The following is a 24300-nucleotide window of genomic DNA, read 5'->3' as shown; positions in this document are numbered from 1 at the left end:
CTGGCTGTTCAATTCACTGTTACCAAGCCTATGAAAATAGTCAGAGGCTTAAAAAGGCAGTCAAGAATTGTGTTAATTGACATGACACTGAGAAGAACCCTGCGGCCAGAATAAGCTGTGAGCAGAATTGTCAGCATAAATATCCTGCAACTAATAACCTCCCCCCCTTCCTGATCCACATGGGAGGGATAACAGTGACCTTCTTGTTAAAGGTTCAGGACCAAACCCCCACCAGAATAAATCAAGTTCTGATTAAATCTTCTAACTATGATTAAGGGGAAGGCTGCAAACATGGCTGCTGATGTCCTAGTTGGAACAGATAGAAAAAAACCATGTAGAAAAGCATCACTTGTTGACCAAGCAGACATAACTTGACAGAATGACAGTTTCTTACCATTTTACACTATACTTCTGACTACAGTGACAAGTTCTGTATCCTGTCCTGGAAAAGTCTTGCTGCAGTAAAAGAGAATTTAGTGAACAGCACCGAAACGTCATCTGGAGATCTCCCTTCAAAGAGAAATTATTTTCTTAGTCCAAATACATCATGGATTTTTGTTCTCTTTAAACACTACCTGTTTTTCCTTGTAACCTCCCTAATGTTCCCTTCTTCAGACAAAAAATCTTATCAGGACAGGAATAAATACAGAATATTTTCATCCTTTCTTGCCTATTTCCACTTAATGACAAATAAGAAAATGATAGTGTTTGTCCCATGTTTGAAATCAATACATGATTAATACAGGCTTGCTTAATGAAAAGAACACTAAAATGACTGAGGTCAATAATGAATAATCCAGGGGAGCTGTTTAGAGCTGGGTGAATATGTAAATACTGTATTTTGTGAATATTCTTTCAATTTTTTCATTAAAGCTGTTTCCACTACAATCACACCCATTTTCCTTAATTATTCACTTTGCACCGTGATGAAAAACGTTTGGTTCTGTAGACTTGACCATTCCAAGTTACACGATTATTACTGCTTGTATTGCATCAGCGCCCAAAGCCTCTGGCCTGGAACAGCGTCAACTGCTATAGGCACCGTACCGCCAGCCCGAGTCCTCTCCCGAAGCCCTTCGGTTTCAGAGACCTTTGCTGCAGACTGAGGGGAGAGCAGCGCGACTAAAAGCGGTCCTATACACACGTTAATTCTCTTTTTATTGTCTCCATGGTCACGTATTCCCGTCGGCAGGGATGGGCTAGCGGTGCGCTGCCAGGTCTCCCTGCCCGGGGAAGGGCCGGGCAGAGCAGCTGCTGCCCGGGGTGCAGGGCAGGAGCGCAACCGCAGCGAGGGGGAAGGGCGCGGAAGGCGACGGCGGCGGGGAGAGACGCCCCGCAGCGCCCCGAGGAGCCGACGGCTGCCGGGGGAGGGCGGCGTGGGACGGCGCGTCCCCAGGGCAAAGCGCCAGCGGGGCCCGCTGCCCTGCCCCAGTCCGGCCGGGAAGCGCCCCTCTACCCCGTCCCCGCCGCCGCCGGCCTTGCGCAGCGCGGCGCTGCCTGCTTCCTCTCCGGTGCCGGTCTGGGAGCCGCCCCGATCACTTGCCATTTGCATTTCTCCGCTGCTCGGGAGGAGGCGGCAGCCTATGCCCGGGGCTGGGGGAGGAGGCGAGGGCCGGCGGCGGGGCCAACAAGTCCGCCGCCTCCCGGGCCGCCCGCACGGCTCTGTGCAGCCGCCTCTTCCTTCCCCCGCGCCGCCTCCGCCGGGTGAGCCGGCGGGGGCCGTACGTGCCGGGCCGGGAGCAAAGGGAGGGTCTGCGGCTCGGCGTCGCTGCAGCAGCGCCGGCCCCGCCGCGCCGCCAGGGACCGGGTGCGGGCGCCGCCGCCGCCGGCTCTCCGCGCTACTGCTGCGGGGCGATCGCCGCTGCTGGCGGGAGGGGCAGGGATGTGAGCGGTCGGGTCGGCTTGGCCCCCCCTCTTTTTTTTTTTTTCCTCCCCTCCTCCAAAAAAAGACCAGCCAACCAACCCCAAAAAACCTACGGGGCGTGGGGGGTGGAGGGATCCCTTATCGCCGCCGCCACCCTCCGCTGGATCCATTGTGAGGAAATTGCCGTTCACTGGCAGCGGCCGCACATCTGGGCGGGCACATCTGGGCATGCAACATCGGCTCCCACCGCCTTCCTCCTCCGTCCTCCAGCCGGCCGAACGGATCCCTCCGGGTCGCCGGGGAGACTCCAGCTCGCCAGCCCCAGGGTCCATCTTTCAGACTGAATATTAAAAACTGGCAGCGGGTGGGAATAAAGGCTGCCTTTTTTTTTGCCCCTGGGATTTATTTCATGGGGATGTGTTCAAGACAAGAGAGGATTCAGAAGGATATTGACGTTGTGATCCAAAAGTGCAAGGCGGAGAAGGACTGCCTGTTTGCAGGTGAGTATCCCTCCCGGGCGCCAGGTTGGCGGCACGGATGCTGCTACCGCCGCCCGCCCCAGACCCCGCTGTGCCCGTGCCCTTCGCCGTCGTTCCCGGGAGCCATCGCCGAGCCGGCGTGTGGCTGCCCTCCGCCTCCCTATTCCTCCCTGCCCTACCCTTCCGAGGGCATGTGAGGGCAGATGCGACCAGGCGCCGGCCGGGAAGGGCGGGGGGGGACATCCCGGGCTGGTGTGTGTGCCCGTGTGTGTGCCCCCGCTGCCTGGCGCAGCCCGCAGCTGCTAGGGCGAGCGCCCAGCGTAGCCCTGGTGCTTTTTCCGCCGGCGGGCGCTACGCGGCCGTTTTCCTGGCGGCCGGGCTGGGTCCTGCCTTTATCCCCGCACACCCGCCCGGCTTCAGGGCCGGGGGCATGACCAGCGGCCAACTGCCCGCCGTGCCGTGCAAACACTCCCCCTGGCCCGGGGTTTCGGGGTTTACTTGGCTTTGCCGGCCGTGATGAGCCGTCGCAGGAGCTGGGCTTGTGGCTGCCTGTTGCCGTTTCTGACAACTGGAAATCCCTGCTGTTGCCATAGCACCGGGCACTTGTTGCGAGGGGCGGGGGGGGAGATGCTGCATTTCCTCTGATTCACCCCGGCTCCCCCTCCATCCATCCCCCTGTCGGTAGCTGTAAAACTTGGGCTTTTTCAGCCAAAATAAAGACAAGTTGTAATAACGCAGCTCTTTTGTCTTTCAGATTTCAGGTACTCAGACTCCACCTTCACCTTCACCTATATTGGAGGCTCCAAAAGGTACTGTTTCGTTTTTTTTGTTACAGTAATGACTCCCTGCATTTCCTGCTGGCAGTGAGGTGCAGTGCTTCAATACCATGGCAGGCTTTTTTGTTTCCTTTCCTTTTGCAAGGAGGATCAGTAAATCATTTGCCTTTGCCCACAGGTAAACTCAGGAGGAAGTGTTGAGGGAGTTGATCAGAAATGTGATCCTAGTTACTGGAAGCTCTCCTCTGAGTGCTGCTCTGTGGGGCTTCACTGTTGTACTTTTTTAATCTATGTGGATACATAGAATTTCTGCTGGACGTAAACTTAAGTGGAACACTGTGAAGGCATCAATATATGATATAATTAATATTAAAAAGCTGGGAAAAGTTACAATTTAAATAACAAATAGGCCAAATTTCACATCAGGACCTTATTGGCTTGAATGGAAACCATATTTAGTCCCATGACAGATACAAGACTGTCTACAATTCACCAAATCAAATTCCTGAGACATTAAGTGAAATGTCAGTATAGCTTATAAGGCTAAAAAATGCTTTTATTGAATATTAGTATAAATATTATTTCTGAGTGGTTCCAAGCTTTTGGTTATAAGCCAGATTGTGCATGTACACATTTTTAAATTATATTTCAGCATTTGTTGTTTGTTTTCAAAGGGAAATATATGTAAAACCTTGAACACCCATCTTTTTCATTTCCCTGACTCTTAGTTACCTTTTACTTAATAAGGTGCTAACAGTAAATGCCTCGTCGTTTTATCGTTCTTTTAGCTGCATTTTACTAGACTTGGCAAGAAGTCTTGTGTTTTCTTTTTCTTTATTTTTCCCTCAGTCAGTCTGGTAACGCTGGCAATTGTTTTTCTTTCCCAGGGTATGTCAGGTTACAATACTGTGTTCCTTGCAAGTGAACCTTTCAGTGCGGCCATTGATTCTCCCCTGTGCGTGCTTCAGGGCCTGGCTGCAGGGCCAGGCTCCCAGATGCTCCCCGGGCTGTGACATTGCTGAGAAAAATGTTTTCCCACCTCACTGCCCTGCTTCTTCCTACTAAAGGAAAAGACAACTTCTGTCATTTTCAGTGGAGTAGAATAGTTCACCAGTAGCTGAGAATCTATTTTCAGGTTGCTTGTAGTGTACTCTTTCACATAGGGTGTTAGCATATGTTTTGTTTTGGTCTTGTTTTAAAAGACAATCTGGAAAGGCTTGACACAATAAAAAAATATCTAACAGAAATATTATTTATTATGCTACTGAAACAATTGAATTTGAAACTTACTTTGCACTGCTTTCTAAATCGAATGTTGCAGCAGAAACCAGGAAGTGAAACCTGTCTATTGTTTCCATATTTCAAGCTGATTAAAGTGAAAGCCCTAAGGGCATAACTGATGGCAAGCAAACTGGTTTAGAAATGTTGAAACAGAGTGTCGTTACTTCTACAATGAGAGACAGAAGAGGGCCTTACATGCCGCAGCCTAAAAAAGCATTTGCTTTGGAAACTGTTGACTGGAAACTAGCCTCAGGACCTTGAAAATTCAAACTGAATTGAGAAACAAATGCTATGCTTACAGAAATTGGTGAAAGTGGGTTGTTACTTAGAGCATATTCAAATTTCACTTTCCTTTTCACATTTGAAGGACATTTAAAAAGCATCCTTTGACATAAGGGTTTCATGTTCTCTTCCCGTTTGTATTGTGATTTAGAAGGATGTTTTACAATATCCTTAGTGTGCAATGGTATACTTAGTGGCAGGCTGATGGTAGTAAGCTCTCTTGTGAAGTACGTAAAATGAAAACCCTAGGCCTTGACTATTAAGAGCCAAATTGAGTTTCTCACATTGAAGATGAGTTAGTGGTTTCTCGCTGGAGAAGGGGCTGGCTGAGCAGCAGCTGTACCGCTCCACGTGTGGCGTTCAGGCAAGTCTCCAGACAGGGTCAGCAGCAGCGACTTGTATGTGGTAACAGTTTTGGAGAGCGTAAGGATCTTTTGCTTGCATTTGGCCATGATTTTTGTCTCACTGCCACTGCCACAGCTGTGGACTTCCTGAGTGGTGACCCCATTTTTTGACTGTGGCACTCAGGAATTGTCCCTAAACAGCAGAACCTCTGTTATCTCCTGATCATAGACCTAAGTATCAGCCAACAGGCCTTGACCGGTTATTTCAGATACTCAGCCCGATGACTTCGTTTTTCAAACTGACAGAAGCACAGGCTTTCGAGTAATGGTCAAAGGGGGGGATGATCACTGGGTGGATATTCAAACTGAGAAACAGATTTAAATGAGTAAGAGTAGAAATGGTGTGCAGGGAAGATCACAGTACTTTAGCATGCATTAGCCGTGCTTGGAACTAAGTATTTTTCATGCTTTATTTCCTTTAGATGTTCCTTTAGGTCAATGTGTAGTATGACTTTGTTTAGCCATGGTGGTTAGATAGAAGAGCAGAAAGCCTTGAAAGAAAGACCTTGAGAAGGAGGATTCTTTGTCTTAGCCTTGTAAAAAGGAACATGAAGATAATAACCAATTAAACAGTACTTGGGGTTTTCCTCTGCATACTGTGGTTAACTCTAGTGCCCATGAAGTCCATTTATCAGTGGTCTTAATTTATAAACTCACAGCCAGATTCTCAGTAGATTGGTATGTCTATGGCAGTTTGTGTACCAGTGCTATCTCAGTTGTGATGAGGACCTAAGGTTTATTTGTGTTTGTTCTTTAAGCTGTTAAGTTTATCTGTGTGAGATTTTTCTTCTTGGTGCCACCTTCTCTAACTTTATTTGATTTTTCCTTGTTGCTTGGATTGATTGCACAGCCTCTTCCTACATTAGTACTATTCAAATAGTGAGGTAATACATAACTATGCTGCAGATCAATCCAAGTAGATAGGCCTAAACCGGAGCACATTTATAATCACTTGTATTCCCATAGTAAAGTTAAAATGGAAGAAACTCTGTAAATATGAATATATTTGTTTTGTCTGAATGATCATAAATAAACCTTTACCTATGTAATTCAGTTAAATTTCAACTGTACTATATTTTTTTTTTCTAATGCACTTGTGTTCACACTTCTGAATTTTTTGTGTTGTTTGACACTGCAGAGATGCTTCCTGGTTTGGGAACGATGTAACTAGCAATTTTATAGGGAAGCACATCTTTGTGCATAATGTGGGCACTAATTATGGGGCGGATTGTTGATCAGATTAATAACTTTTAATTCCATTGTCAGAAAGCAGTAAGTAGGGTGATAGATTTCTTACAAAGTGAGGTGTTCATTCAGGTGCTGTGACTGTGCAAGATTTACTCTAACTACATCTGGCAGAATGTCAGAAATGGCTGGATTTTTTATGCTTTTTACTGCAGGATCTGAAAAGGATATTAAAGTGTGTTGAGGTGTGGTGGTGCTTTTTTTGTTGTTTTTTTGTTTGTTTGTTTTAATGATCTCTTGTTTCATTTTTCTTATTTCATGTTCCTGTATGAAACACTGCTCCTCCAGAAACCGTACAGACTGAGCAGAATTGCTGATCTGTCATCTTGCAAAGAAAAATGTGATGCCCTGAAGTTGTGTTGTCTTTATATGTCATTTGCCATGGTTTACATAGAAGCAGTGCCTGATTCTCCTGAAAAAAGGCATTTCCTTTTTTAGTGTTTTTCTCCCTAGCCCCCCCCCGCCCCCTTTTTTTTTCTGAGGCTAAACAAGGACATCATATCAGTCCTGAAATACCTCTTCATTCAAATATATATATAACTCTCACTGCCAGCAAGGGGCAATAACAATAAGGCTGTGCATGAGAACAGATCTAATACTGCAGCTTATTGTAAAAAAAATATATGTAAGACCTGCAAGAACTGAACACACAAATTAATTTTGTCATTAAAATTCCCATCTCCTATTTGCACAGTGGACTCGTGTTCTGCTTTCCTTACTTCAGTACAATGATCATAGCAATGGCAGCTCTGAACAAGCAAGGAAAGTTGCATTTTGGTCTGAAGTAATTGTTTATTTTTGCTTAAAGTAATGACACATAGTTAACTTGGGCTGTTTTGATTTTGAATATTTGGCTTTTAGTTTTCTGTCCAAGAGGCTAGACACAGTGCTTAACATTGTAGCATCAAAAGTTCTCCTGTAAACTGATGAATTAATTCCCACCGTACTGTAGCAGTGAAATATTTCACAGCTGGGAGCTGTGCCACTTGAAGAGTAAGTAAATTTCTTGTGGCTTTCTGTAGCTAGAGACTAAAACCACTATCTGAAGTCCTAGCAAATTATGTCTACCAGGTGTTTGAACCACTTGACAACAAATAGATACAGACAACCTTTTTTTCCCCTTTAGTGTTATGCGCTATTGCTACTTATGTGAATTTAATAAGACTGCCTCCATGAAAGATTCCATTTGGTGAATAATTTTGAAACTGTGCTATCACTCTGATAACACTGAAAGTCTTCAGTACAAAAAAAGCTGTGAGGAAAAATGGTTTGGGGCTAATTAAAGTGAGTTTTTATCTTAAAATTTATGCTCTATTTATATATACTGTAGCAAAAAGGGGAGGGAGAATTGAAAAGTATTTTTAAACCAAAACCTTTCTGAACCTTTTTTTCTTTGCTTTCCAAAATGAGCTAGTTTAAGAACAACCATTTTTTGATAGGTTAGTTTTAACCTCTGTCTGGTTCACTGCATGGCAGTGTGTTTATTTGCTATGCAGTGTTAGGGAGGAGGAGGCTGGACTGTTCCTTTAGAAGCAGTGGTGGCTTACATCAGATGAAAGTGTCCATGGAAGTATGATTTAAGAAGAAGGAGATGATTCTTGTGGGATCCATTGCTTTGAATGGTTTTAGCTGGAATCAGTTTTACACAGTGCTTAGGAAAGGCTGAATACAAGATACAAGTTCATCTTCTGTTGCTAATGGCTGTGCTTAACTTTGTGTTCAGGTTATTAAATATGTAATTACATTCCTAAAATCTACCCATGCTACAGTAAGAGAGGGGTGAAAACTAGATACACAGGTTGTATTTAGCTGTCTGTTTACTGCTGTTTCAAAATGGCTGGAAGATTGTACATCATCTTTCAATTTAGCTTTTCTATCAAATATAGCTTAACATTTTTGCTGGGACAATACCATTTCCTAGGAGAGAAATCTATGGTATGAGATGAATCTAGTTTAGCTATAGCATGGCAAGCATTGTGATTTTCATTTCTTCATTAAAGATTCTGTAGATGAAGTAACATTGAATACAGCCTTAGGTACTTTTAAAAAAGAGTTTTTTATCAGGTATTAATTAAGTTTCAGTGTTAAAATCTCTTTAAGACAAGCATTTTCCTTTCTGTGTATTCCTATTCTGACTTTATACTGCCTTCCAATATTGACAGTGTGTGTTACGTACATGAAACCTACACATACATTCCTATAGATAGTTTTTTGATAGGTACTATAAGAAATTCAGTAGGTGTGATTTAGCAAATGATTCATCCTAAAAAGACACCCAGTAGAACACTGTAGTAAAAGAGTCATTAAGTTCAATGTTGAGGGTTTGTGAAAAGCAAAATCAACACTTCTACACATGGTCATATTGAGCTCACCTTTTTTAGATGGTACTGTGTCTGACAGATCCTTCTTGTCTTGCTGTTAGAAAATCAGCGTTGTCTGAAATTAACCTAATTTGTAAAAATCACATACTTCAGGGAGAATATGGTCTTCTGGAGATGTCTTACCAGTCTGGTGAAGTGAGTGCCTGTCCTCTTTCAGCTGCGTACTGTACCGATACTGAGAACAATACATTCAAATGGTCAGTATCTACCTTTCTGTGAGAAAAGTATGTTTGTAGACACTTAAATGACTGATCTAGTTTTCAGAAGTGCTGAACTCCCACACCACATAGTGGTCTTGGTATTACTTTGTGTTGCTTAACACTTTAAAAAAGCATCACAATCTTCATGCAGGTGTTTTTCTTGTACAAATGTATGCACTGCTGTTTGAATGGTTCACCAGCACAGAGCTGGGAAGAGTGCTGAATGTGTTCACATGCAGCGTTTTCAGTAACTTATTCTTTCTCCGCTTTCATCACATATTTTAACATTTTAAGTACCTAAAAATAGACCTGTAAGCTGTCATTGTTAAAGTGTTAATGTGATAAGACAAGTCAATTTGAAAGCAGAGTTCACTCTGACAAAATTAATTTCTATCACTTTTCTCTGTATTGAGACTAATACTATTTCTGGCTTTTCCTGTTAGCCTCTAATAATTTCCCATATTTTTCAATGCTCATCAATAAAAAGTTGAAGAGAATATAATACCTCTTGGCATACTTTTTCCATGGATTACTTACTGTGCAGAATACAAATTCTCATTTGAATCACAGTTTAATCACTCAGAGTCAAAATACCCAGTTTAATATGTTTCAGCACCTAGAGGGAAAGTTAATTTTAAACTGCTGGGAGAGTTCACTTTAGTTACAATTAAAACTAAGAAAGGGATGAAATGTGAGTAAATGTAGGAAAAACTCCAATGTATAATTCTGCCTTGGCATTAAATAAATCCCATTTAAGAGGACAGCTCTTAAGAATTAATGTCCTCCTTGCTACAGGAGGGTGAAGATTTTTACAGATGTTTCATTGAACTGACCTCATCTGAGGAAAAGGAGCTCCTTTTAACAGCATAAAATAGACTCAAACGCCTACTATCCTGTGCAGCAGTAGCTAGGAAATCTCACTGAAAGGACTAAACAAGGTGCAGAAATAACATCTCGTTCCCCTGACAGGCTTTCGCATGCTCACACAAGATTGCATCCATCCCGTTTCTATGGCAGGAGGAGCAGGAAGGAGCTTTGCCCAAGGACCAGGAACAATGGTTGCTTTTATGAGTCAGACTTCTCCTGGGAGGACCCGTGGTCTCCAGGGAGCTCTGTGTCAGACATCGTGTCCCCCTGCTGCAAGGGCTGAACGCCATCGTACGTGCTGTTTGCACCATTCATCTGTCATGTTTCTACCCAATAAGGTGTTTGTGACAGACAGCATTTGCTCTGAAGTACAAAAAATAGCGTATGGGTTAGATATAGTATTCCAGGTCATTAGCTTTTCTTCAAATGATAGAGGTGGGATTTTTGTTTGTTTGGTTGGTTGTTTTTTTTTTTTTTTTTGTGGTATCACTCATTCTTGCTAATTATTTTTCCTTAAAGTTGAAAAATTAATCTTTTTTGGGGAGTTCTCACCCTGCAATAATCAGACATTAAAATAATCATACATTAAAATAATGAGGATGCTCTTTTGTCAGAATAGGACCTGGCATTTATAAAGGTGTTAAAACCAGGAAGCACTTCATTGTCATAACAGTACTTGCTGATAGTCAACTGCTTGATCTCAGTTACATCTGTATAAATCCAGAGTAATTCCACTGACATGATGAAGCTCACTTGGGTCCACAGCAATACTGCTGAATTTTTTACTTGGCCCTGACTACTCCTAGTGAACGGCAATCGGAATAACTTTTTTTTCACCTGCGGGGCAGTTATGAAGACCAGAATTCTGTTTTCTGCCATCTTTGCACATCTGTTCTCATTTTTGAGTACCGTCCTGCATGGTGGGAGAACTGCAGTTTATCCAAGGAAAAAAGCTTGCTCTCATGCATTCTTAGCAAGTTGCTGGTGTTGCAGAGGGCACACACAGAAGGCCAGTTGTCAAAACTGTTCTTTTCTTCCTTTGTCTTTTTAGCCTTAGCATTTGAAAACCTGGTTGTTAAGCGTCCTCTTTTAAGAAGGTAATTTGCTGGGCCACATGAAAACGTCTTTACCTGTCACTCACTCAGAATCAGTATTAAATCTTAAGCTGAGACCCAAGATGATGTCAGAGTTTTTTGTAGCTATAACTATTAACAGTGGAAACATGAAAAAAAAAAGAGTTTTACGGTATTTTTAATAAAAATTATAACCTTCAAATATCTAGAATTTCTGGAAAACATACTTGGTTAATGCCTTAGTGTGGCAGTTATGGACACTGTCAACAGCCTTCCTTTGTAGGTAGGTAGGGAATTACATAGTCTACTGGTTAATATGGTTCTATGAATATGACATGAAATCTTTCATATGTGGTTGTAGGTCTAATGGAGTTACAGCTGAAAACTGAGCTTATTAATTCCTTTATTTTAAAAAGCTATAATATTGGGGAATTATGTTGCTGTAAAAACTTTTAACCATCCTGTAGAACAAGGCTTGTTAGGCTGAGCATAAAATTTCAGTAGGATTTGTAGGCTTATGTGTTGAAGAAGGCCTCACATTTTATCAGTGGATGACAGGAACACTGAAATTGGATATGTTTAGGTGGCAACAGGAGGAACATAATATCTGCCAGAGTCTCCTTGGGCATACACCAGTTTTGTTAACTCAGGGCAACAGAATTTTTAAATTAGTTTAGTGTTGGTCTCTGGAGTATGAATTAAGGAGGGACAATACTCAGCCCACCAAAGATGCAAGCTGTCTTGCTTTTAGCAGACCTAAGTGCACATACTTTTCTTTTTTTTAATCTTTGGGTAATGCGTGAGCAGCATTGCTTTTGGCATACAGCCCTGATTTCTACATGTTCTCCGTGCCACATTTAGCTGTTGATGGAATTTTTACAGCAAATTTCAGTGTTGTTTAGAGCTGTTCTACCTTCATGACTGAAGTAAAATTGCATGGGATTAGCAGCCACCACTAGTTCTTCTGGTTAAGGTATTTTGCTGGGTAATCTAAGGACATTTCAAGTCCATGTTTTGACTGTTACATTTTATTTGTTTGTTTGATATTCTTATTTAAAATGACAAATTGCGATAAATTCTAATATTTATTTAGTTTTAGCTATATGTAGTGAATTAAAATAAATGCATTCTCCCTTTGAACCACACTGTAGGGAGTAGATGGGTGGAGGGAAACTCTAGGCTCCTTCTGTATCTGAATTTATATTTTACTCATAAGCCTTTACATACTTCAGATTGTCCCTCTTGTGATGAATAATTGCTTACTATACTGTTTTTGTGTTTAAAAATCAATAAGTAGATATTAAAAAATACTACCTCATAAAAGTGCATGCCTTTATTTAAGGCATGAAGAAACACATTCATCCTATAGTTCAGCTAAAACCTGACCTTTGCCAAGGATGACAAACACACAGAGATATGGAATGTAAATATCCTTTACATCTAGCGCTGTCTGGCTTCGAGGCAGGCGTGGATGTGTGGAGGATGCTGGCCTCCCGGTGTGCTAATGCGGGTTAGGCATTTGCTGCCCGTGAAGAGGACAGGAGTTGCAGTTACATAAGTCAGGACAAAAATTACAAAAGCTATTGATTTTGCTCATGGAGAACGTAAACCAATCATCGTCTAGGGTCAAGAAAAGCTTTTACTCTGGCTACAAATTCCTTCCTCATTTCCCCTATTAGTAGGACATAATCAGCCAACAGCACAGTGGGTCAAGTCTTTGAAATGCCACCATGAAAAGTGGCATGTCTTGTCTGTCATGACAATTTCTAAAGCATGTTTCCAGCGTATTTCAGTGTATGTAACAGTTGCAGAACTCTTGATATAAGTGCTGAGCAAACCATCATAAATTGCTCGTATTGATGAGCATTTTACCATCGCTCTGCCTACTTACAACGTATTCCCACCTGTATTTTGTCCCAAGTTATTTCTGATGTAACATTTTACCATATTCTCAGCTAATTTAAATTGACAAATTGCCATGGAATTCAGTGAAGCTGTGCCAACGCTTAGCACTGAGGACCTGTCTATAATTATATTCATCTTGTTAAGGAAGTTTAAATGGAGCAAAGATAAATATAAATGCAGTATGTTATCTTCATTGACTTCTCATAGAACAGTTTAATACGTGCATGATTAGTTACATACCAAACTGAAATTACACATTGTGTTTGCATTTTAGGTGACAGGTAAAGGACAAGCTTCATGGAAGATGAGAAGTGACATGATATAAATTATGTTATTTGAGAGTGGCTTGTACTTAAAGCGGGGGGGACCAAAGTGGGGCGAAGTTGCATGAAGTGGTAGAGACTCGAAAAGTTTGCTGGTGTAGCAAACAGGTGCTCTCATCAGAGTGGCACTTGGGTCTCAGGTTTGTGTGGTTCAATGCCATGAGGAAAGGCACTAGACAAGACAACACAGTGGTCTCTTTCATTTCAGTGCTAAGGTGAGCTTGACAAAGTACTTGCCTCTCTGTGGGCAATGTAGATGCTCCCACAGGATCCCTCTGGCACAAGGAAGGTCTTGTCCCACAGGCAATACCACCTCTGTACTCCCCCTTGAAAGATAACTGTGACTTCAATCTGCAGAAGTTGGAGAAGGTTTCACACTAGCCCTGTCTATGCCATTTCCATTTCGACTGTGCCACTGGAGAGCATAGGCTTCTTAGAATTGTCTTTCCATTCCTTCCCAACTTGGAATTTTCCACCCTTCCACCCTTTCCACCCTTCTTTTCACCTTTTCCAGAGGTGTTCTGCGTACTGTTTTATTCTGACAAAAACTGGGATCTGTTGTGTTCATATTGTTGAAGAGGACAGACGTGGAATACTTGGTATTAAACAACTGGAGTATGCAGGTTAACATCATCAAGCAGCTGTAGATCACTTAACTCCCAGTTCTCTTCAGGTTATACATATATATCCTGAAATGCTCATTTCAATTCTTGGGAGGTTTTACGAGAGTGATAATGGGTGCTCAGACTGCTAATCGGAGTGATCACATGTTCGTTGCTGTTCGTTACTCTGGTTTTGGTGTCTAATATGTGGGTGGGTAGAAAAAAATCACTGCTGAAATAATTGCAGCTGCAGCCTGAGTTGTTTGCTGATTTACATTTGAAAATCTCTTTCAGCTGGGTTATTTTTGAGATTTCTGTTGTACCTAAGTAAGACTGGACAGAGATGTTTAGAAACAGTATGTATTTCAGATCTTTCACTGTAGATGCTGCACAGGTGTAAGAATACATTTTAGCTTGAACCAATGAAAGTTGTATGCTCTTGTGCATTACAGAATGTGTTTTCAATAGAACTGTGAAAAAAAAAAATAGATGTTGCTTTATACAGTTTCCCATTCTTCATTTTACAGGCGACTTACTCATTAAAAAGCACTATTTATGGACCTTTAGGAGTCTCTCTTCAGCCACTGTCTTTTAATTCTGCTCCCCCAAATACAGGAAACATTCTGATATTTCCATCAGTGACAATGCACATTTCTTTAGGTGTGTGGTGCTATTAATGGTCATTCTGAACTTTCTGGGTGTTCACTACTTGCTTTGGGGATCAAGACAATGTTCTTTTCATGTATTTGTTCCATAATATAACTGGTTGAGTGTCACTTTTTGCCATCTGTGATGCTGTTTGAGGTTCTCCTTGGTTGGCTTCTCCTTCGATTTGTAATTATTAATCTAGAAGTGACAGATGAAAGACTCATCCTGTTGCAGACCTGTTGGTAGAGTTTCACTAATGTGAGCTGGATTTCTTGGGTGTGTCTGTGGTTTTTTAAGGGTCAGGCTTGAAAATCAGATTTGCTTGTTGTGCAGATCACCAGCCCTATAGGCACAGGAAATCTGGCAGGGTGGGGTGCCAGTAGGTACAGCCGGAGGAACGGCCATGGGCTGTGCCCTGCACAACCCCGTAGATGGAGGGAGGGTGAAACTCTTGTGCATAAAGCCTGGCAGACTGCCATGGGAGCGTGCGCTCCCGAATTACTGCTCTCCTCCTGTGTCGGGACAAGCAGATCTCATAGTTACACAGGAGCCTTCAGCGGGAGTCAGGTCAGGTAAAATACATAATTAACTACTTCAATGAAATAATGTGGAGAGGGGGGGAATCTTTTGTTGCCAGCAAGATGATAATCAGGCAAATGGAAGGAATTCTGTGAATTCAGTGTCTGTGAAATTTGGAAGAGTTGAAGATGGATCACAGACCTTTCTCATTGGCTCTGCTTCCCAGAGGGCTTCAAGTCCTTCAGGTTATGCATAAAATATTTTCTCCTGGAGAGGAGCTAAGCAGAGTATCTCTTTTCCATTGCTAATTTTATATAGTAATCTGGCATGCACAAACCTGCAGCATATGCAGCCACTCCAGACCATATCTAATGCATGCATGCACGTTGATTTTAGACAAGTGGTGTCAGCTTTCTCTTTAGCATTCTGTCATTTCTTCTTCCTCAGAGATTTTACAGCTCTGAACACATCTGAGCTCTCCATAATAAGAACCCTTTTTTTTTTTCTTCTAATTTTTCTTCTGATTCAAATCTGTGTGCGTTTTTTTAAGTGTCCATGCAAATGAATTTTGCACTCAGTTTCCTGGTAAACTGCCCTGGAGGCCTAGAGGGTGGCAGAAGTGACCCACCTAGTAGATGGGGGAAAGGCTGTGGATTTTGTATACTTAGGCTTCAGCAAAGCCTTTGACACTGTATCCCACAGCATTCTCCTGGAGAAGCTGGCAGCTCATGGCCTGGATGGGTGTGCTCTGCGATGGATAAAGAACTGGCTGGATGGCCGGGCCCAAAGAGCTGTGGTGAAAGGAGCCAAATCCAGTTGGTGGCCGGTCACAAGTGGTGTTCCCCAGGGCTCAGTATTGGGGCCAGTTCTGTTTAATCTCTTTATCAAAGATCTGGATGAGGGGATTGAGTGCACCCTCAGTAAGTTTGCAGATGACACCAAATTGGGTGGGAGCATTGATCTGCTGGAGGGTAGGAAGGTCATACAGAGGGATCTGGAGCAGCTGGATCATTGGGCTGAGGCCAATCGTATGAGGTTCAACAAGGCCAAGTGCCGGGTCCTGTACTTGGGTCACAACAACCCCAGGCAGGGCTACAGGCTCAGGGAAGAGTGGCTGGAAAGCTGCCTGGCAGAGAGGGATCTGGGAGTGTTGACTGACAGTGGCTGAACATGAGCCAGCAGTGTGCCCAGGTGGCCAAAAAGGCCAACAGCGTCCTGGCTTGTATCAGGAATAGTGTGGCCAGCAGGACTAGAGAAGAGATAGTGCCACTGTACTTGGTGCTGGTGAGGCTGCACCTCAAGCTTCAGGCCCCTCATCATAAGGACATTGAGGTGCTGGAGAAAGTGCAGAAGAGGGTAACAAAGGTGCTGAGGGGTCTGGAGCGCCAGTCCGAGGAGGAGCGGCTGAGGGAACTGGGGCTGTTCAGCCTGCAGAAAAGGAGGCTGAGGGGAGACCTTATCGCTGTCTACAACTGCCTGAAAGGAGGTTGTAGCATGGAAGGTGCTGCTCTCTACTCCCAAGTAGCCAGTGACAGGACAAGAGGAAATGGCCTTGGGTCGTGTCAGGGCAGGTTTAGATTGGATTTCAGGAAAAATAACTTAACGGGAAAGGTTGTCAGGCATTGGAACAGACTGCCCAAGGAAGTGGTGGAGTCACTATCCCTGGAGTGTTTAAAAGGTGTTTAGATGAGGTTCTTAGGGACATGGTTTAGTGCTAGAGTTAGGTTATGGTTGGACTCAGTGATCCTGAGGGTCTTTTCCAACTGAAATGATGCTGTGATTCTACCATTGCTCTTGACACCATGGCCTGGAGGGTGGTAGGAGTTCTGCATCATTGCTTGGGGGAGCACAAACGTTTGACCGAATGTGGTGGAGCCTTCTTGCAGGAAGAGACTCTCTGCTTCCTTGTGCTGCTGCTGTTGCATGAAGGGCTATAGAAGAGCAATCTGGAGGGAATGGTGAAAATAAAATGAACGGGTCAGCGTTCAGCTCTGAGTGAAAAGTGTGAGTCTGGCTGTGTATGCAAAAGCATCTTTATTAAAGAGATTGTGTGTTAAACAGTGAAGACAGAGTAAGATGTTATTTGTTGCCATGTACTTTCATCTACAATTAAAACACTTTCAACAACAATAAGCACAATGTAAATATCTGTTTTCTCATTATCTGTTTACTTCTGTATTTTCTCAGAGTTGTTTATCATTTATTTTTAATGATAATGAATAATTCCAGCAGGAGGTTGAAGCTGGGCATGTTACATATTATGGTAGTGTTATTTCCTTCAAAGACACAATGCCAGGTTTTGTTTTATTTTAGGGCTGAGGATGATCAATATCACACCCCATTCTAATATTTCTAAATAATTTTTTAAGATTAATTTATACATCTTACTGACATGCATTCAAGGCTCACATAATTAAAACAGTTGAGCTGTTCTGCCCCTAGTATTCTGAAGTTCCTTGCTGGATTCTGCCTATGGCTTTGCAGTGGCAGTGTATTGATTGGGATAGTAGCTGCTACTAAGTGAGAATCCTTTACAGCTCTCAAACTCAGTGATTTCAATGCCTAATGATTGCAATATGCTCATGATTAACTAGATAATGTACTCTGCTGAAAAATCCTTGAATTGTGAGGTGAAGGCTGAGTAGGCTGTGGTGATGCTGGGACTTTCCTGTGTAGATCATTTTCATTTGGAAGGCATTTGATCAGAACTGCTGAGGATTTTTGTTGTACTTGATAAGTTTCAGGAGATTATTGCATAAACATTTTCATTTTGCTGCTGATTAGTATTTTGAATGAAACAAAGTGTATAAAATGTTTCTACATTTAGCCTGTTCCTCTCCACCATAAGACTATGTAAACTGATGAGATGATGTAAGCCTAGCTAAAGGGAAGGAACAGTTTAATTTCCTTGATACGGTCATATTTTGCCTTTATCATTCAATTTACTTCCTTTAGAGATTATTAGAGTAATTGAGGTAAATATTTAACATCTGGCCAAATTTCATTTTGAAAGAATTTCATTTATAGTTCGAATTGATTTGATGTGTTTTGCTGTCTTAATGCCTGTAGCTGCAGTCATCTGCATAAAGCTGAAGCAATGATACTGGGTGTATTTACACACTTGAATAACTTAACCCTATGTATTTGCCTGGCCATCTATCTAGCTAAAAATCCTTCTCAGGTTTTTATGTAATTGATAAGTATTTACAGAGGCTTCAGTGATTCCTTTGTTAGAGTTATTTTCATTAACATTGACCATCTCACATGGTCAATGTCATGGTCAATAGGATTTTGAGAAAAAAATAACTGGTCAGTCAACTACCATGACTTAAACATGTGAGGGATTCTACTGTGTCTGAGAATTCCATCAGGATTCTCCAACATGTAACATGCCATCCTGGGGTGCATCCATCACAGCATTGCCAGCGGGGCAGGGAGGTGATTGTCCCACTCTGCTCTGCACTGGTGCGGCCTCACCTGGAGCACTGTGTGCAGTTCTGGGAGCCACAGGATAAAAAGGATATAAAGCTACTGGAGAGTGTCCAGAAGAGGGCTATGAAGTTGGTGAAGGTTTGGAGGTGAAGCGTACGAGGAGCTGCTAAAGTCACTGGGTTTGTTTACCCTGGAGAAGAGGGGACTGAGGGGAGATCTCGTGGGGCTACAGCTTCCTCACAAGGGGTGGAGGAGGGGCAGGTGCTGATCTCTTCTCTTTAGTGACCAATGACAGAACCTGAGGGAATGGCAGGAAGATGTGCCAGGGGAGGTTTAGATTGGACATTAGGAAAAGGTTTTTCCCCCAGAGGGTGGTGGAGCACTGGACCAGGTTCCCCAGGGACATGGTCATGGCCCCAAGCCTGACAGTGTTCAGTAAGCAATTGTCTAACACTCTCAGACACATGGGCTTGTCATGTTCAGGGACAGAAGTTGGATTGATCATCCTCGTAGGTCACATCCAATTCAGGACATTCTATGATTCTATATATTTGTGTTGATGATGGGAAGGTAGGTCACCGAACTTTCAGCTTTCAGTATTTTGTAACCAGCTACTTCACAGTTAGACTAGTGAAACAGCAATTGACCCTGCAGAGGTGTCTTGAAAACAGCGTGCTAAAAACATATACCTTTTAGAATAAAATCTAAAATAACTTTATTTTCTGTCAAAAGTGAAGATGGATGAACATGCCAATCAAGTGCCAGTGTAAGGAGGCAGTGGGGCATTTGTGTCAGAAAACCTTAACACTTGTTGGCCTTTTGAACCATTCTCCAAGTGTCTGTGGAATTATATTTATGTGTTATAGCGCCTGTCTTGCAGGGCATGCTGGCCTGTGTCAGGTTTCCCATGCATGGGAACTGCTGGTGTGGGGACTCGGCTGCTGGCAGCCCGGACAGGCTGCTAGGGACAGACTTTGCAAAGGGAATGTCCTGAGGTGCTGAGCGGGAAGAAATGCCAGGCTTGTGTCACGACATGCACTCTCAGAGAATTTAGGTACATGCCTCCCCTCTGGAGTTACGAAGCATTAGGCATCTACACCATCACTTTTTGTCTGAAAATACAGCTAAATGATTTGTGGTAGTTGTTCCCTTTCCTTCGGTAGCATCTATTCCTGCTCCAGAGGTGGAGATACCAGGATGCTCAACTGTGAGATCCCACAGCACAGCCAGCTCCACAATGAGGCTGCTCTGGCCTGAAAACAGCCCAGAAGTTTCTTAAAACTTCTGTACTGTCCAGGCCCTTTGTCATTTAGCTGTGGAGATTTCTAAAATTTGGTCTCACGATTCCAAAGTGTTTCTGACACAATTCTTTTGTATGCCTGTGGCTAATTCTGTAAGGCTGCTTGGACACAGGATCTGGAGCAGAAACATAGGTGCTTAGGGGACCCGGCTGGTTAGAAAAGGAGATGTCAAAAGACATTCCATCTTCTGTCTCCTGGGTCAGCTAATGAGTTCCTTTTGTGAAGTGAAAGTCATCTGATGTCAGTTGACGTATCTTAATGTATTTTTCAATGTAATTTTGCTCTAAATCCGTCTTTTAATACAAAGCAGTTGTGAGATTCTTGCCTCACTGTGGTGTTTCAAGTAAGTGACAGTTTCAGCTCCAGCATACCGTCTGTGTGAGATTTGGGAGCCACTGAATTGTGAAGGATACATCAAGCCCTTGACACCTAGGATATATTTCATCAGTAAAGAAAAATAACAGCTTATTTTTTTTTTTACTGGTAAAGTCGGTATATTCTAATCCCCAAATAAATGTATCTCATTTTTACAACTTAACCTCAAGCTGCCTTGGTGCAATGTGGTTTATAACCAGTTTCTGTGCTCATGTATTCTCTTTCTCAGGTGGTATTTTTTTAAAAGGTGAGAGATAATAGAGGAGAAGGTCTAAATCAGATTATTTTTCACAAAAGAGTGCTGCATTGATGAAACAATGTAATCCAATTACAAGTTTAAGAATCTGAGCATCTGTGCTGTATGAACGCACATACTTGCATTCAGATATTGAAATATTTGAAAGCATATGTAGGGCGCTACTTAATGGCATAGGGGAAGGTGACACACAGTCGCATCAGCATGGACATACGTGAATCTCAATGATAAGAAATGCTGTTAGGTCAATTTTAAAGCAAAACAATTATGCAAGTTTTGCCGTAATGTAGCTTTGGTGCATTTATAGCAACTCAGTGAATGCTGTTGTCTCATTTCATTATGAAGTCTACAAATACAAAGGTTTAGTGACATTGGGGGTGTCCATGGCTTCACTGGAGTGCTCTGGGATATTGCAGGAGTAATGCAGGAATAATTCACTGCTCTGTGTCCAACTTCATGCCTTCTTGTAGCTCTGTGGAAAAAGAAATCCTCTTGAGAAAAAAGGAGAGGATTTTGGAATGTGTTATATTTCCACATGGAAATGATTAAAAACGCTAGGAGTAAAGGGGAAAATATGGTTTGTTGCTGTATTTACAGAGACAAAATAGATCGAAAAATAAAACAGTAAAAATTGGAGCAGTGGGTAATTCTATATGTATGCAGTGCAGCTGCGTAGAATAAGGCAGGTTTTATCAGTAGGTATTGTGGACAAAAGTCCCTATGGACAGATACCTGAAACATTGCCTCTCTCTTGCCAACAATCAAGTTCTCAATCTAAAGCATGAGTCCTCCAGGTCTTGCAAAGATGCATTTTTTTTTCATATGCATAAAGAACATGCTCTTTATTAGTCTAATTCTGAGAAATAATTGTCCAATTTTAGGTTTTACTTTTTTGAAAACCAGAAAACTCAAGAAAGATAATCTGTTGGTGAAACTGCCCCTAAAACACTGCAGTCTGATAAAATCATAGGACATTTTTAATGGTGGCCATGCTGTGTACCATCATCATATTCAAATTTGGCTTTAAATTAATTTGTGTCCTTATTAGTCCAATTGTAAACTGTAATAGCAATCACTAGATCTAACTCCTGGCTGAACTAAGCATTTTCTTTTCAGGCAAACAAATTAAAACTGTTAATTATAGAATAGCTTTTGGATGTATATAGTCTAGTTTCTTATTAAAATACTCTACTTTTTGGCTGCAGTCTGAAAACTAAATGCTTGCAGATTTGCATGCATAAAGATGAAGGAGAGTTTTGTAACATCTGTCTAATTGTCAATGGGATTTTAAATATGGATTGCAATCCTGATTCACAACAATTTACTCATGTAAAGAGGTTACAGCGGGGGATGCTCAGGTAAGGGTTCAGAATGAAGTTGAAATAAATAACTTACGCTTTTTCTATGGATAAACAACGTTTAATCCATTTCCTTAATTGTATTCTTTAAACACGTGTTCATTAGAGCATAAGCAAAACAGCACTGGTTGCGCGGGGGATTCACTCCGCCCAACACGCACACTTTTAACAATAAGAAGTGTGCTTAAATACAGTATGGTATTACATATTCATAATGACCCCAGAAACGCCTATACATATTCATGACCTTTCCCACTTTTTATTAAAATGAGTCTCAGATAACCATTTACATATTCCCCTCCTTGACCCTCCCCTGTTGCGCCTGCGCAATGTCAGTTAGTGAATTTGAGGAAGGGTCTTTAGATGAAGGCTCCTTCAGCTTCGTCACAGTGGACTTTTTACCTTTGGCTCATTAGGAGGAACTGGCTGTAACCCAAGCTACCAAACCGACTGAAACCAGACTGGCACCCCCTTTTTGCTGTAAATCTTGGCTATCTTGTCTCCTCAAGGTTGCAGCTGGTGCTGTAAAACTTCTTATCTTGGCATTTAATGAAGTCCTACTTTTTTTAGCACAATTAGTTACAAACAGCTCTAAACTAGATATTAATTATGTGGTTTAAAATGTTAGCTTGTTAGTAGGCCCTTATTATATAGTTGCTTAACCCTTAAAATGTTAGTTCCCTCTATCAATATAACTTCCTAAACAGGTTTCATAACTTTTTACATAGAACTTAACCACCTTTCCCTTTTCCAAGTTCAGAGTCCGTGCCTCATTTGGTTATACCTGTAAACATTAAACATCTTAGCACGAATCACAACTGCATTTTTCACAAAGTCTACAGAAGTATTTGGGGACTGTGGTCAGTGGAGTTAACTCCAGGAGCTGCAGTGAGGTGTGGGTCTGTTGCTGGTCCCGTTACACATATTTGAAAAGCAGCTCTCATGATATTCCAAAAGTAAATACCTGAGATAGGACTGGGCATCATCGAAAAGGTAGTATTCTCAAGGCTTTTCAAAGTTCCTCCTAAACTGAAAATGTGCAGGCTTTCTAGGACCTGTATGAGTTAAAATGGAGAAGAGAAATAAGAAAACTGGATCTGGATGTATTTGGAGATTTCCGGAAATACTTGTATTTTGGAGACATTCATACTGCTGCAAGAAATGTAAGTTTGCAGCACACACTATTGTGAGCTGTCTCCTGACACTGTACCTGTTGTGGGTACGGCTGCCAGCAGCTCAGCCCCCCACAGCCACTGCTCGCTCCCCCAACAGCCGGAATCGCTGGGGTCAGCTGTCTCAGCTCTGCCCCCCGCCCCCGCCAGATTCTGCCCACTCCCAGGCTACTCACTGGTGGGACAGTGTGAGAAGCAGAAATTGCCTTGAGTCTCTGTAAGCACTGCTAAGCAATATCAACACTGTTCTGGTCACAAATCCAAAACACAGCACCATACACACTACCATGAAGAAAATTTAACTCTATCCCAGCCAAAACCAGTACAGTACCGTACTTCCACAGTGATAATTCAAGACATATCTAACACATAAACTAAGAGGATGTGTGTCACCTTGCACTGACACTGGCATTTTGAGGAATTTTGGGGAATTTTTGCCATACAGGAAGTAGGAAATATTTTGCAGCTCAGCAAGCACCTTTCTCACATCTCTAGTGACATTTAAATTGTGAACAATTTCCTTTGAAATCAATATAGTTTGGTGGAATTATAACCAAGGAAAAAATGAAGGAAATAATTCTCTTTCAATCTTGTATTCAACCTTTCCCACATCTCAGACTGTGGATCGCTTTGATCCTAAATTTGCATAAAAACTACGAAATGTTTTACAGTGTAATCAGAGCATATTTAATATTTGTATCTGTTCCTAGTATTGCTTTAAATATATACCTCATGTTTCATGTAGGTGTAGACATTCAATCTGCATGAAACAAAAGTCTTTGGTGAAGTGAGACACCAGGGGCACTTTTCTGGGTTCAGGGAAGCTAAGGAAGATCAGGATAGCATTCTACAACTTATTCTTCAGGAGATTTATTTACCTGACCAAAAGCTCTTTTCCTCCAGTAATTAACTTTAAAATAAGCCTTTGAGCGCTTCTGTTCAACAGACATGGAAAAATGTCTGAGGGACGATCTGTTTTAATTCAGATCTTCCTTTTTAATTTAATACTTCTGGTAGCAATGGGAGCTCAGAGATATTCAGTAGACCTGAAAAAAAGATGAATGACTTTTATACTGCCATGTACTTAATCCATCAGTGCTGAGACACTTTAAAATTAAAATATATGGTCCCTTTAACTGTTTTTTACTGTATGCATTTGTTAAAGAAGAGTGTCTGATGTGCACTCTTAGAGCAGCGCAGCGCTGTGGGTTAGAGCCAGTGATCTGTGTACTTTCTGGAAGCAGGAGTGGGAATGTCAGCCCTCTGCCTCCTATTAACATAATCACAGAATCACAGAATGTGAGGGACTGGAAGGGACCTCGAAAGATCATTCAGTCCAATCTCCCTGCTGGAGCAGGACCGCTTATATGATGTTACACAGGCAGGTTTTGAGTGCGTCCAGAGAAGGAGATTCCACAACCTCCCTGGGTAGCCTGTTCCAGTGTTCTGTCACCCTCACTGTGAAGAAGTTTCTTCTCAAATTTAAGTGGAACCTCCTGTGTTCCCATTTGTACCCACTGCCCCTTGTCTTACCATTGGTTGTCACCGAGAAGAGCC

General features: G+C 42.2%; 1 protein-coding gene across 2 annotated transcripts in view; it reads left to right on the top strand.

The window, feature by feature from the left end:
* The first annotated feature begins 1759 nt into the window (after window positions 1-1759).
* Window positions 1760-24300, top strand: part of PARP8 (poly(ADP-ribose) polymerase family member 8) — a 122739-nt gene continuing 100198 nt past the window's right edge. For both annotated transcript variants that reach the window (XM_082074827.1, XM_082074826.1), the window contains exons 1-2: window positions 1760-2364; window positions 3098-3152. In XM_082074827.1, the coding sequence (XP_081930953.1) occupies window positions 2274-2364; window positions 3098-3152 (146 nt within the window). In that variant the 5' untranslated portion in view covers window positions 1760-2273. The remainder of the gene's footprint in view (window positions 2365-3097; window positions 3153-24300) is intronic.

The sequence above is a fragment of the Streptopelia decaocto genome, assembly GCF_964273445.1.
Source record: "Streptopelia decaocto genome assembly, chromosome: Z".
Classification (NCBI taxonomy): domain Eukaryota; kingdom Metazoa; phylum Chordata; class Aves; order Columbiformes; family Columbidae; genus Streptopelia; species Streptopelia decaocto.
The sequence above is the reverse complement of the archived record's forward strand: the minus strand, read 5'-3'. Positions and strand labels throughout refer to the sequence as shown.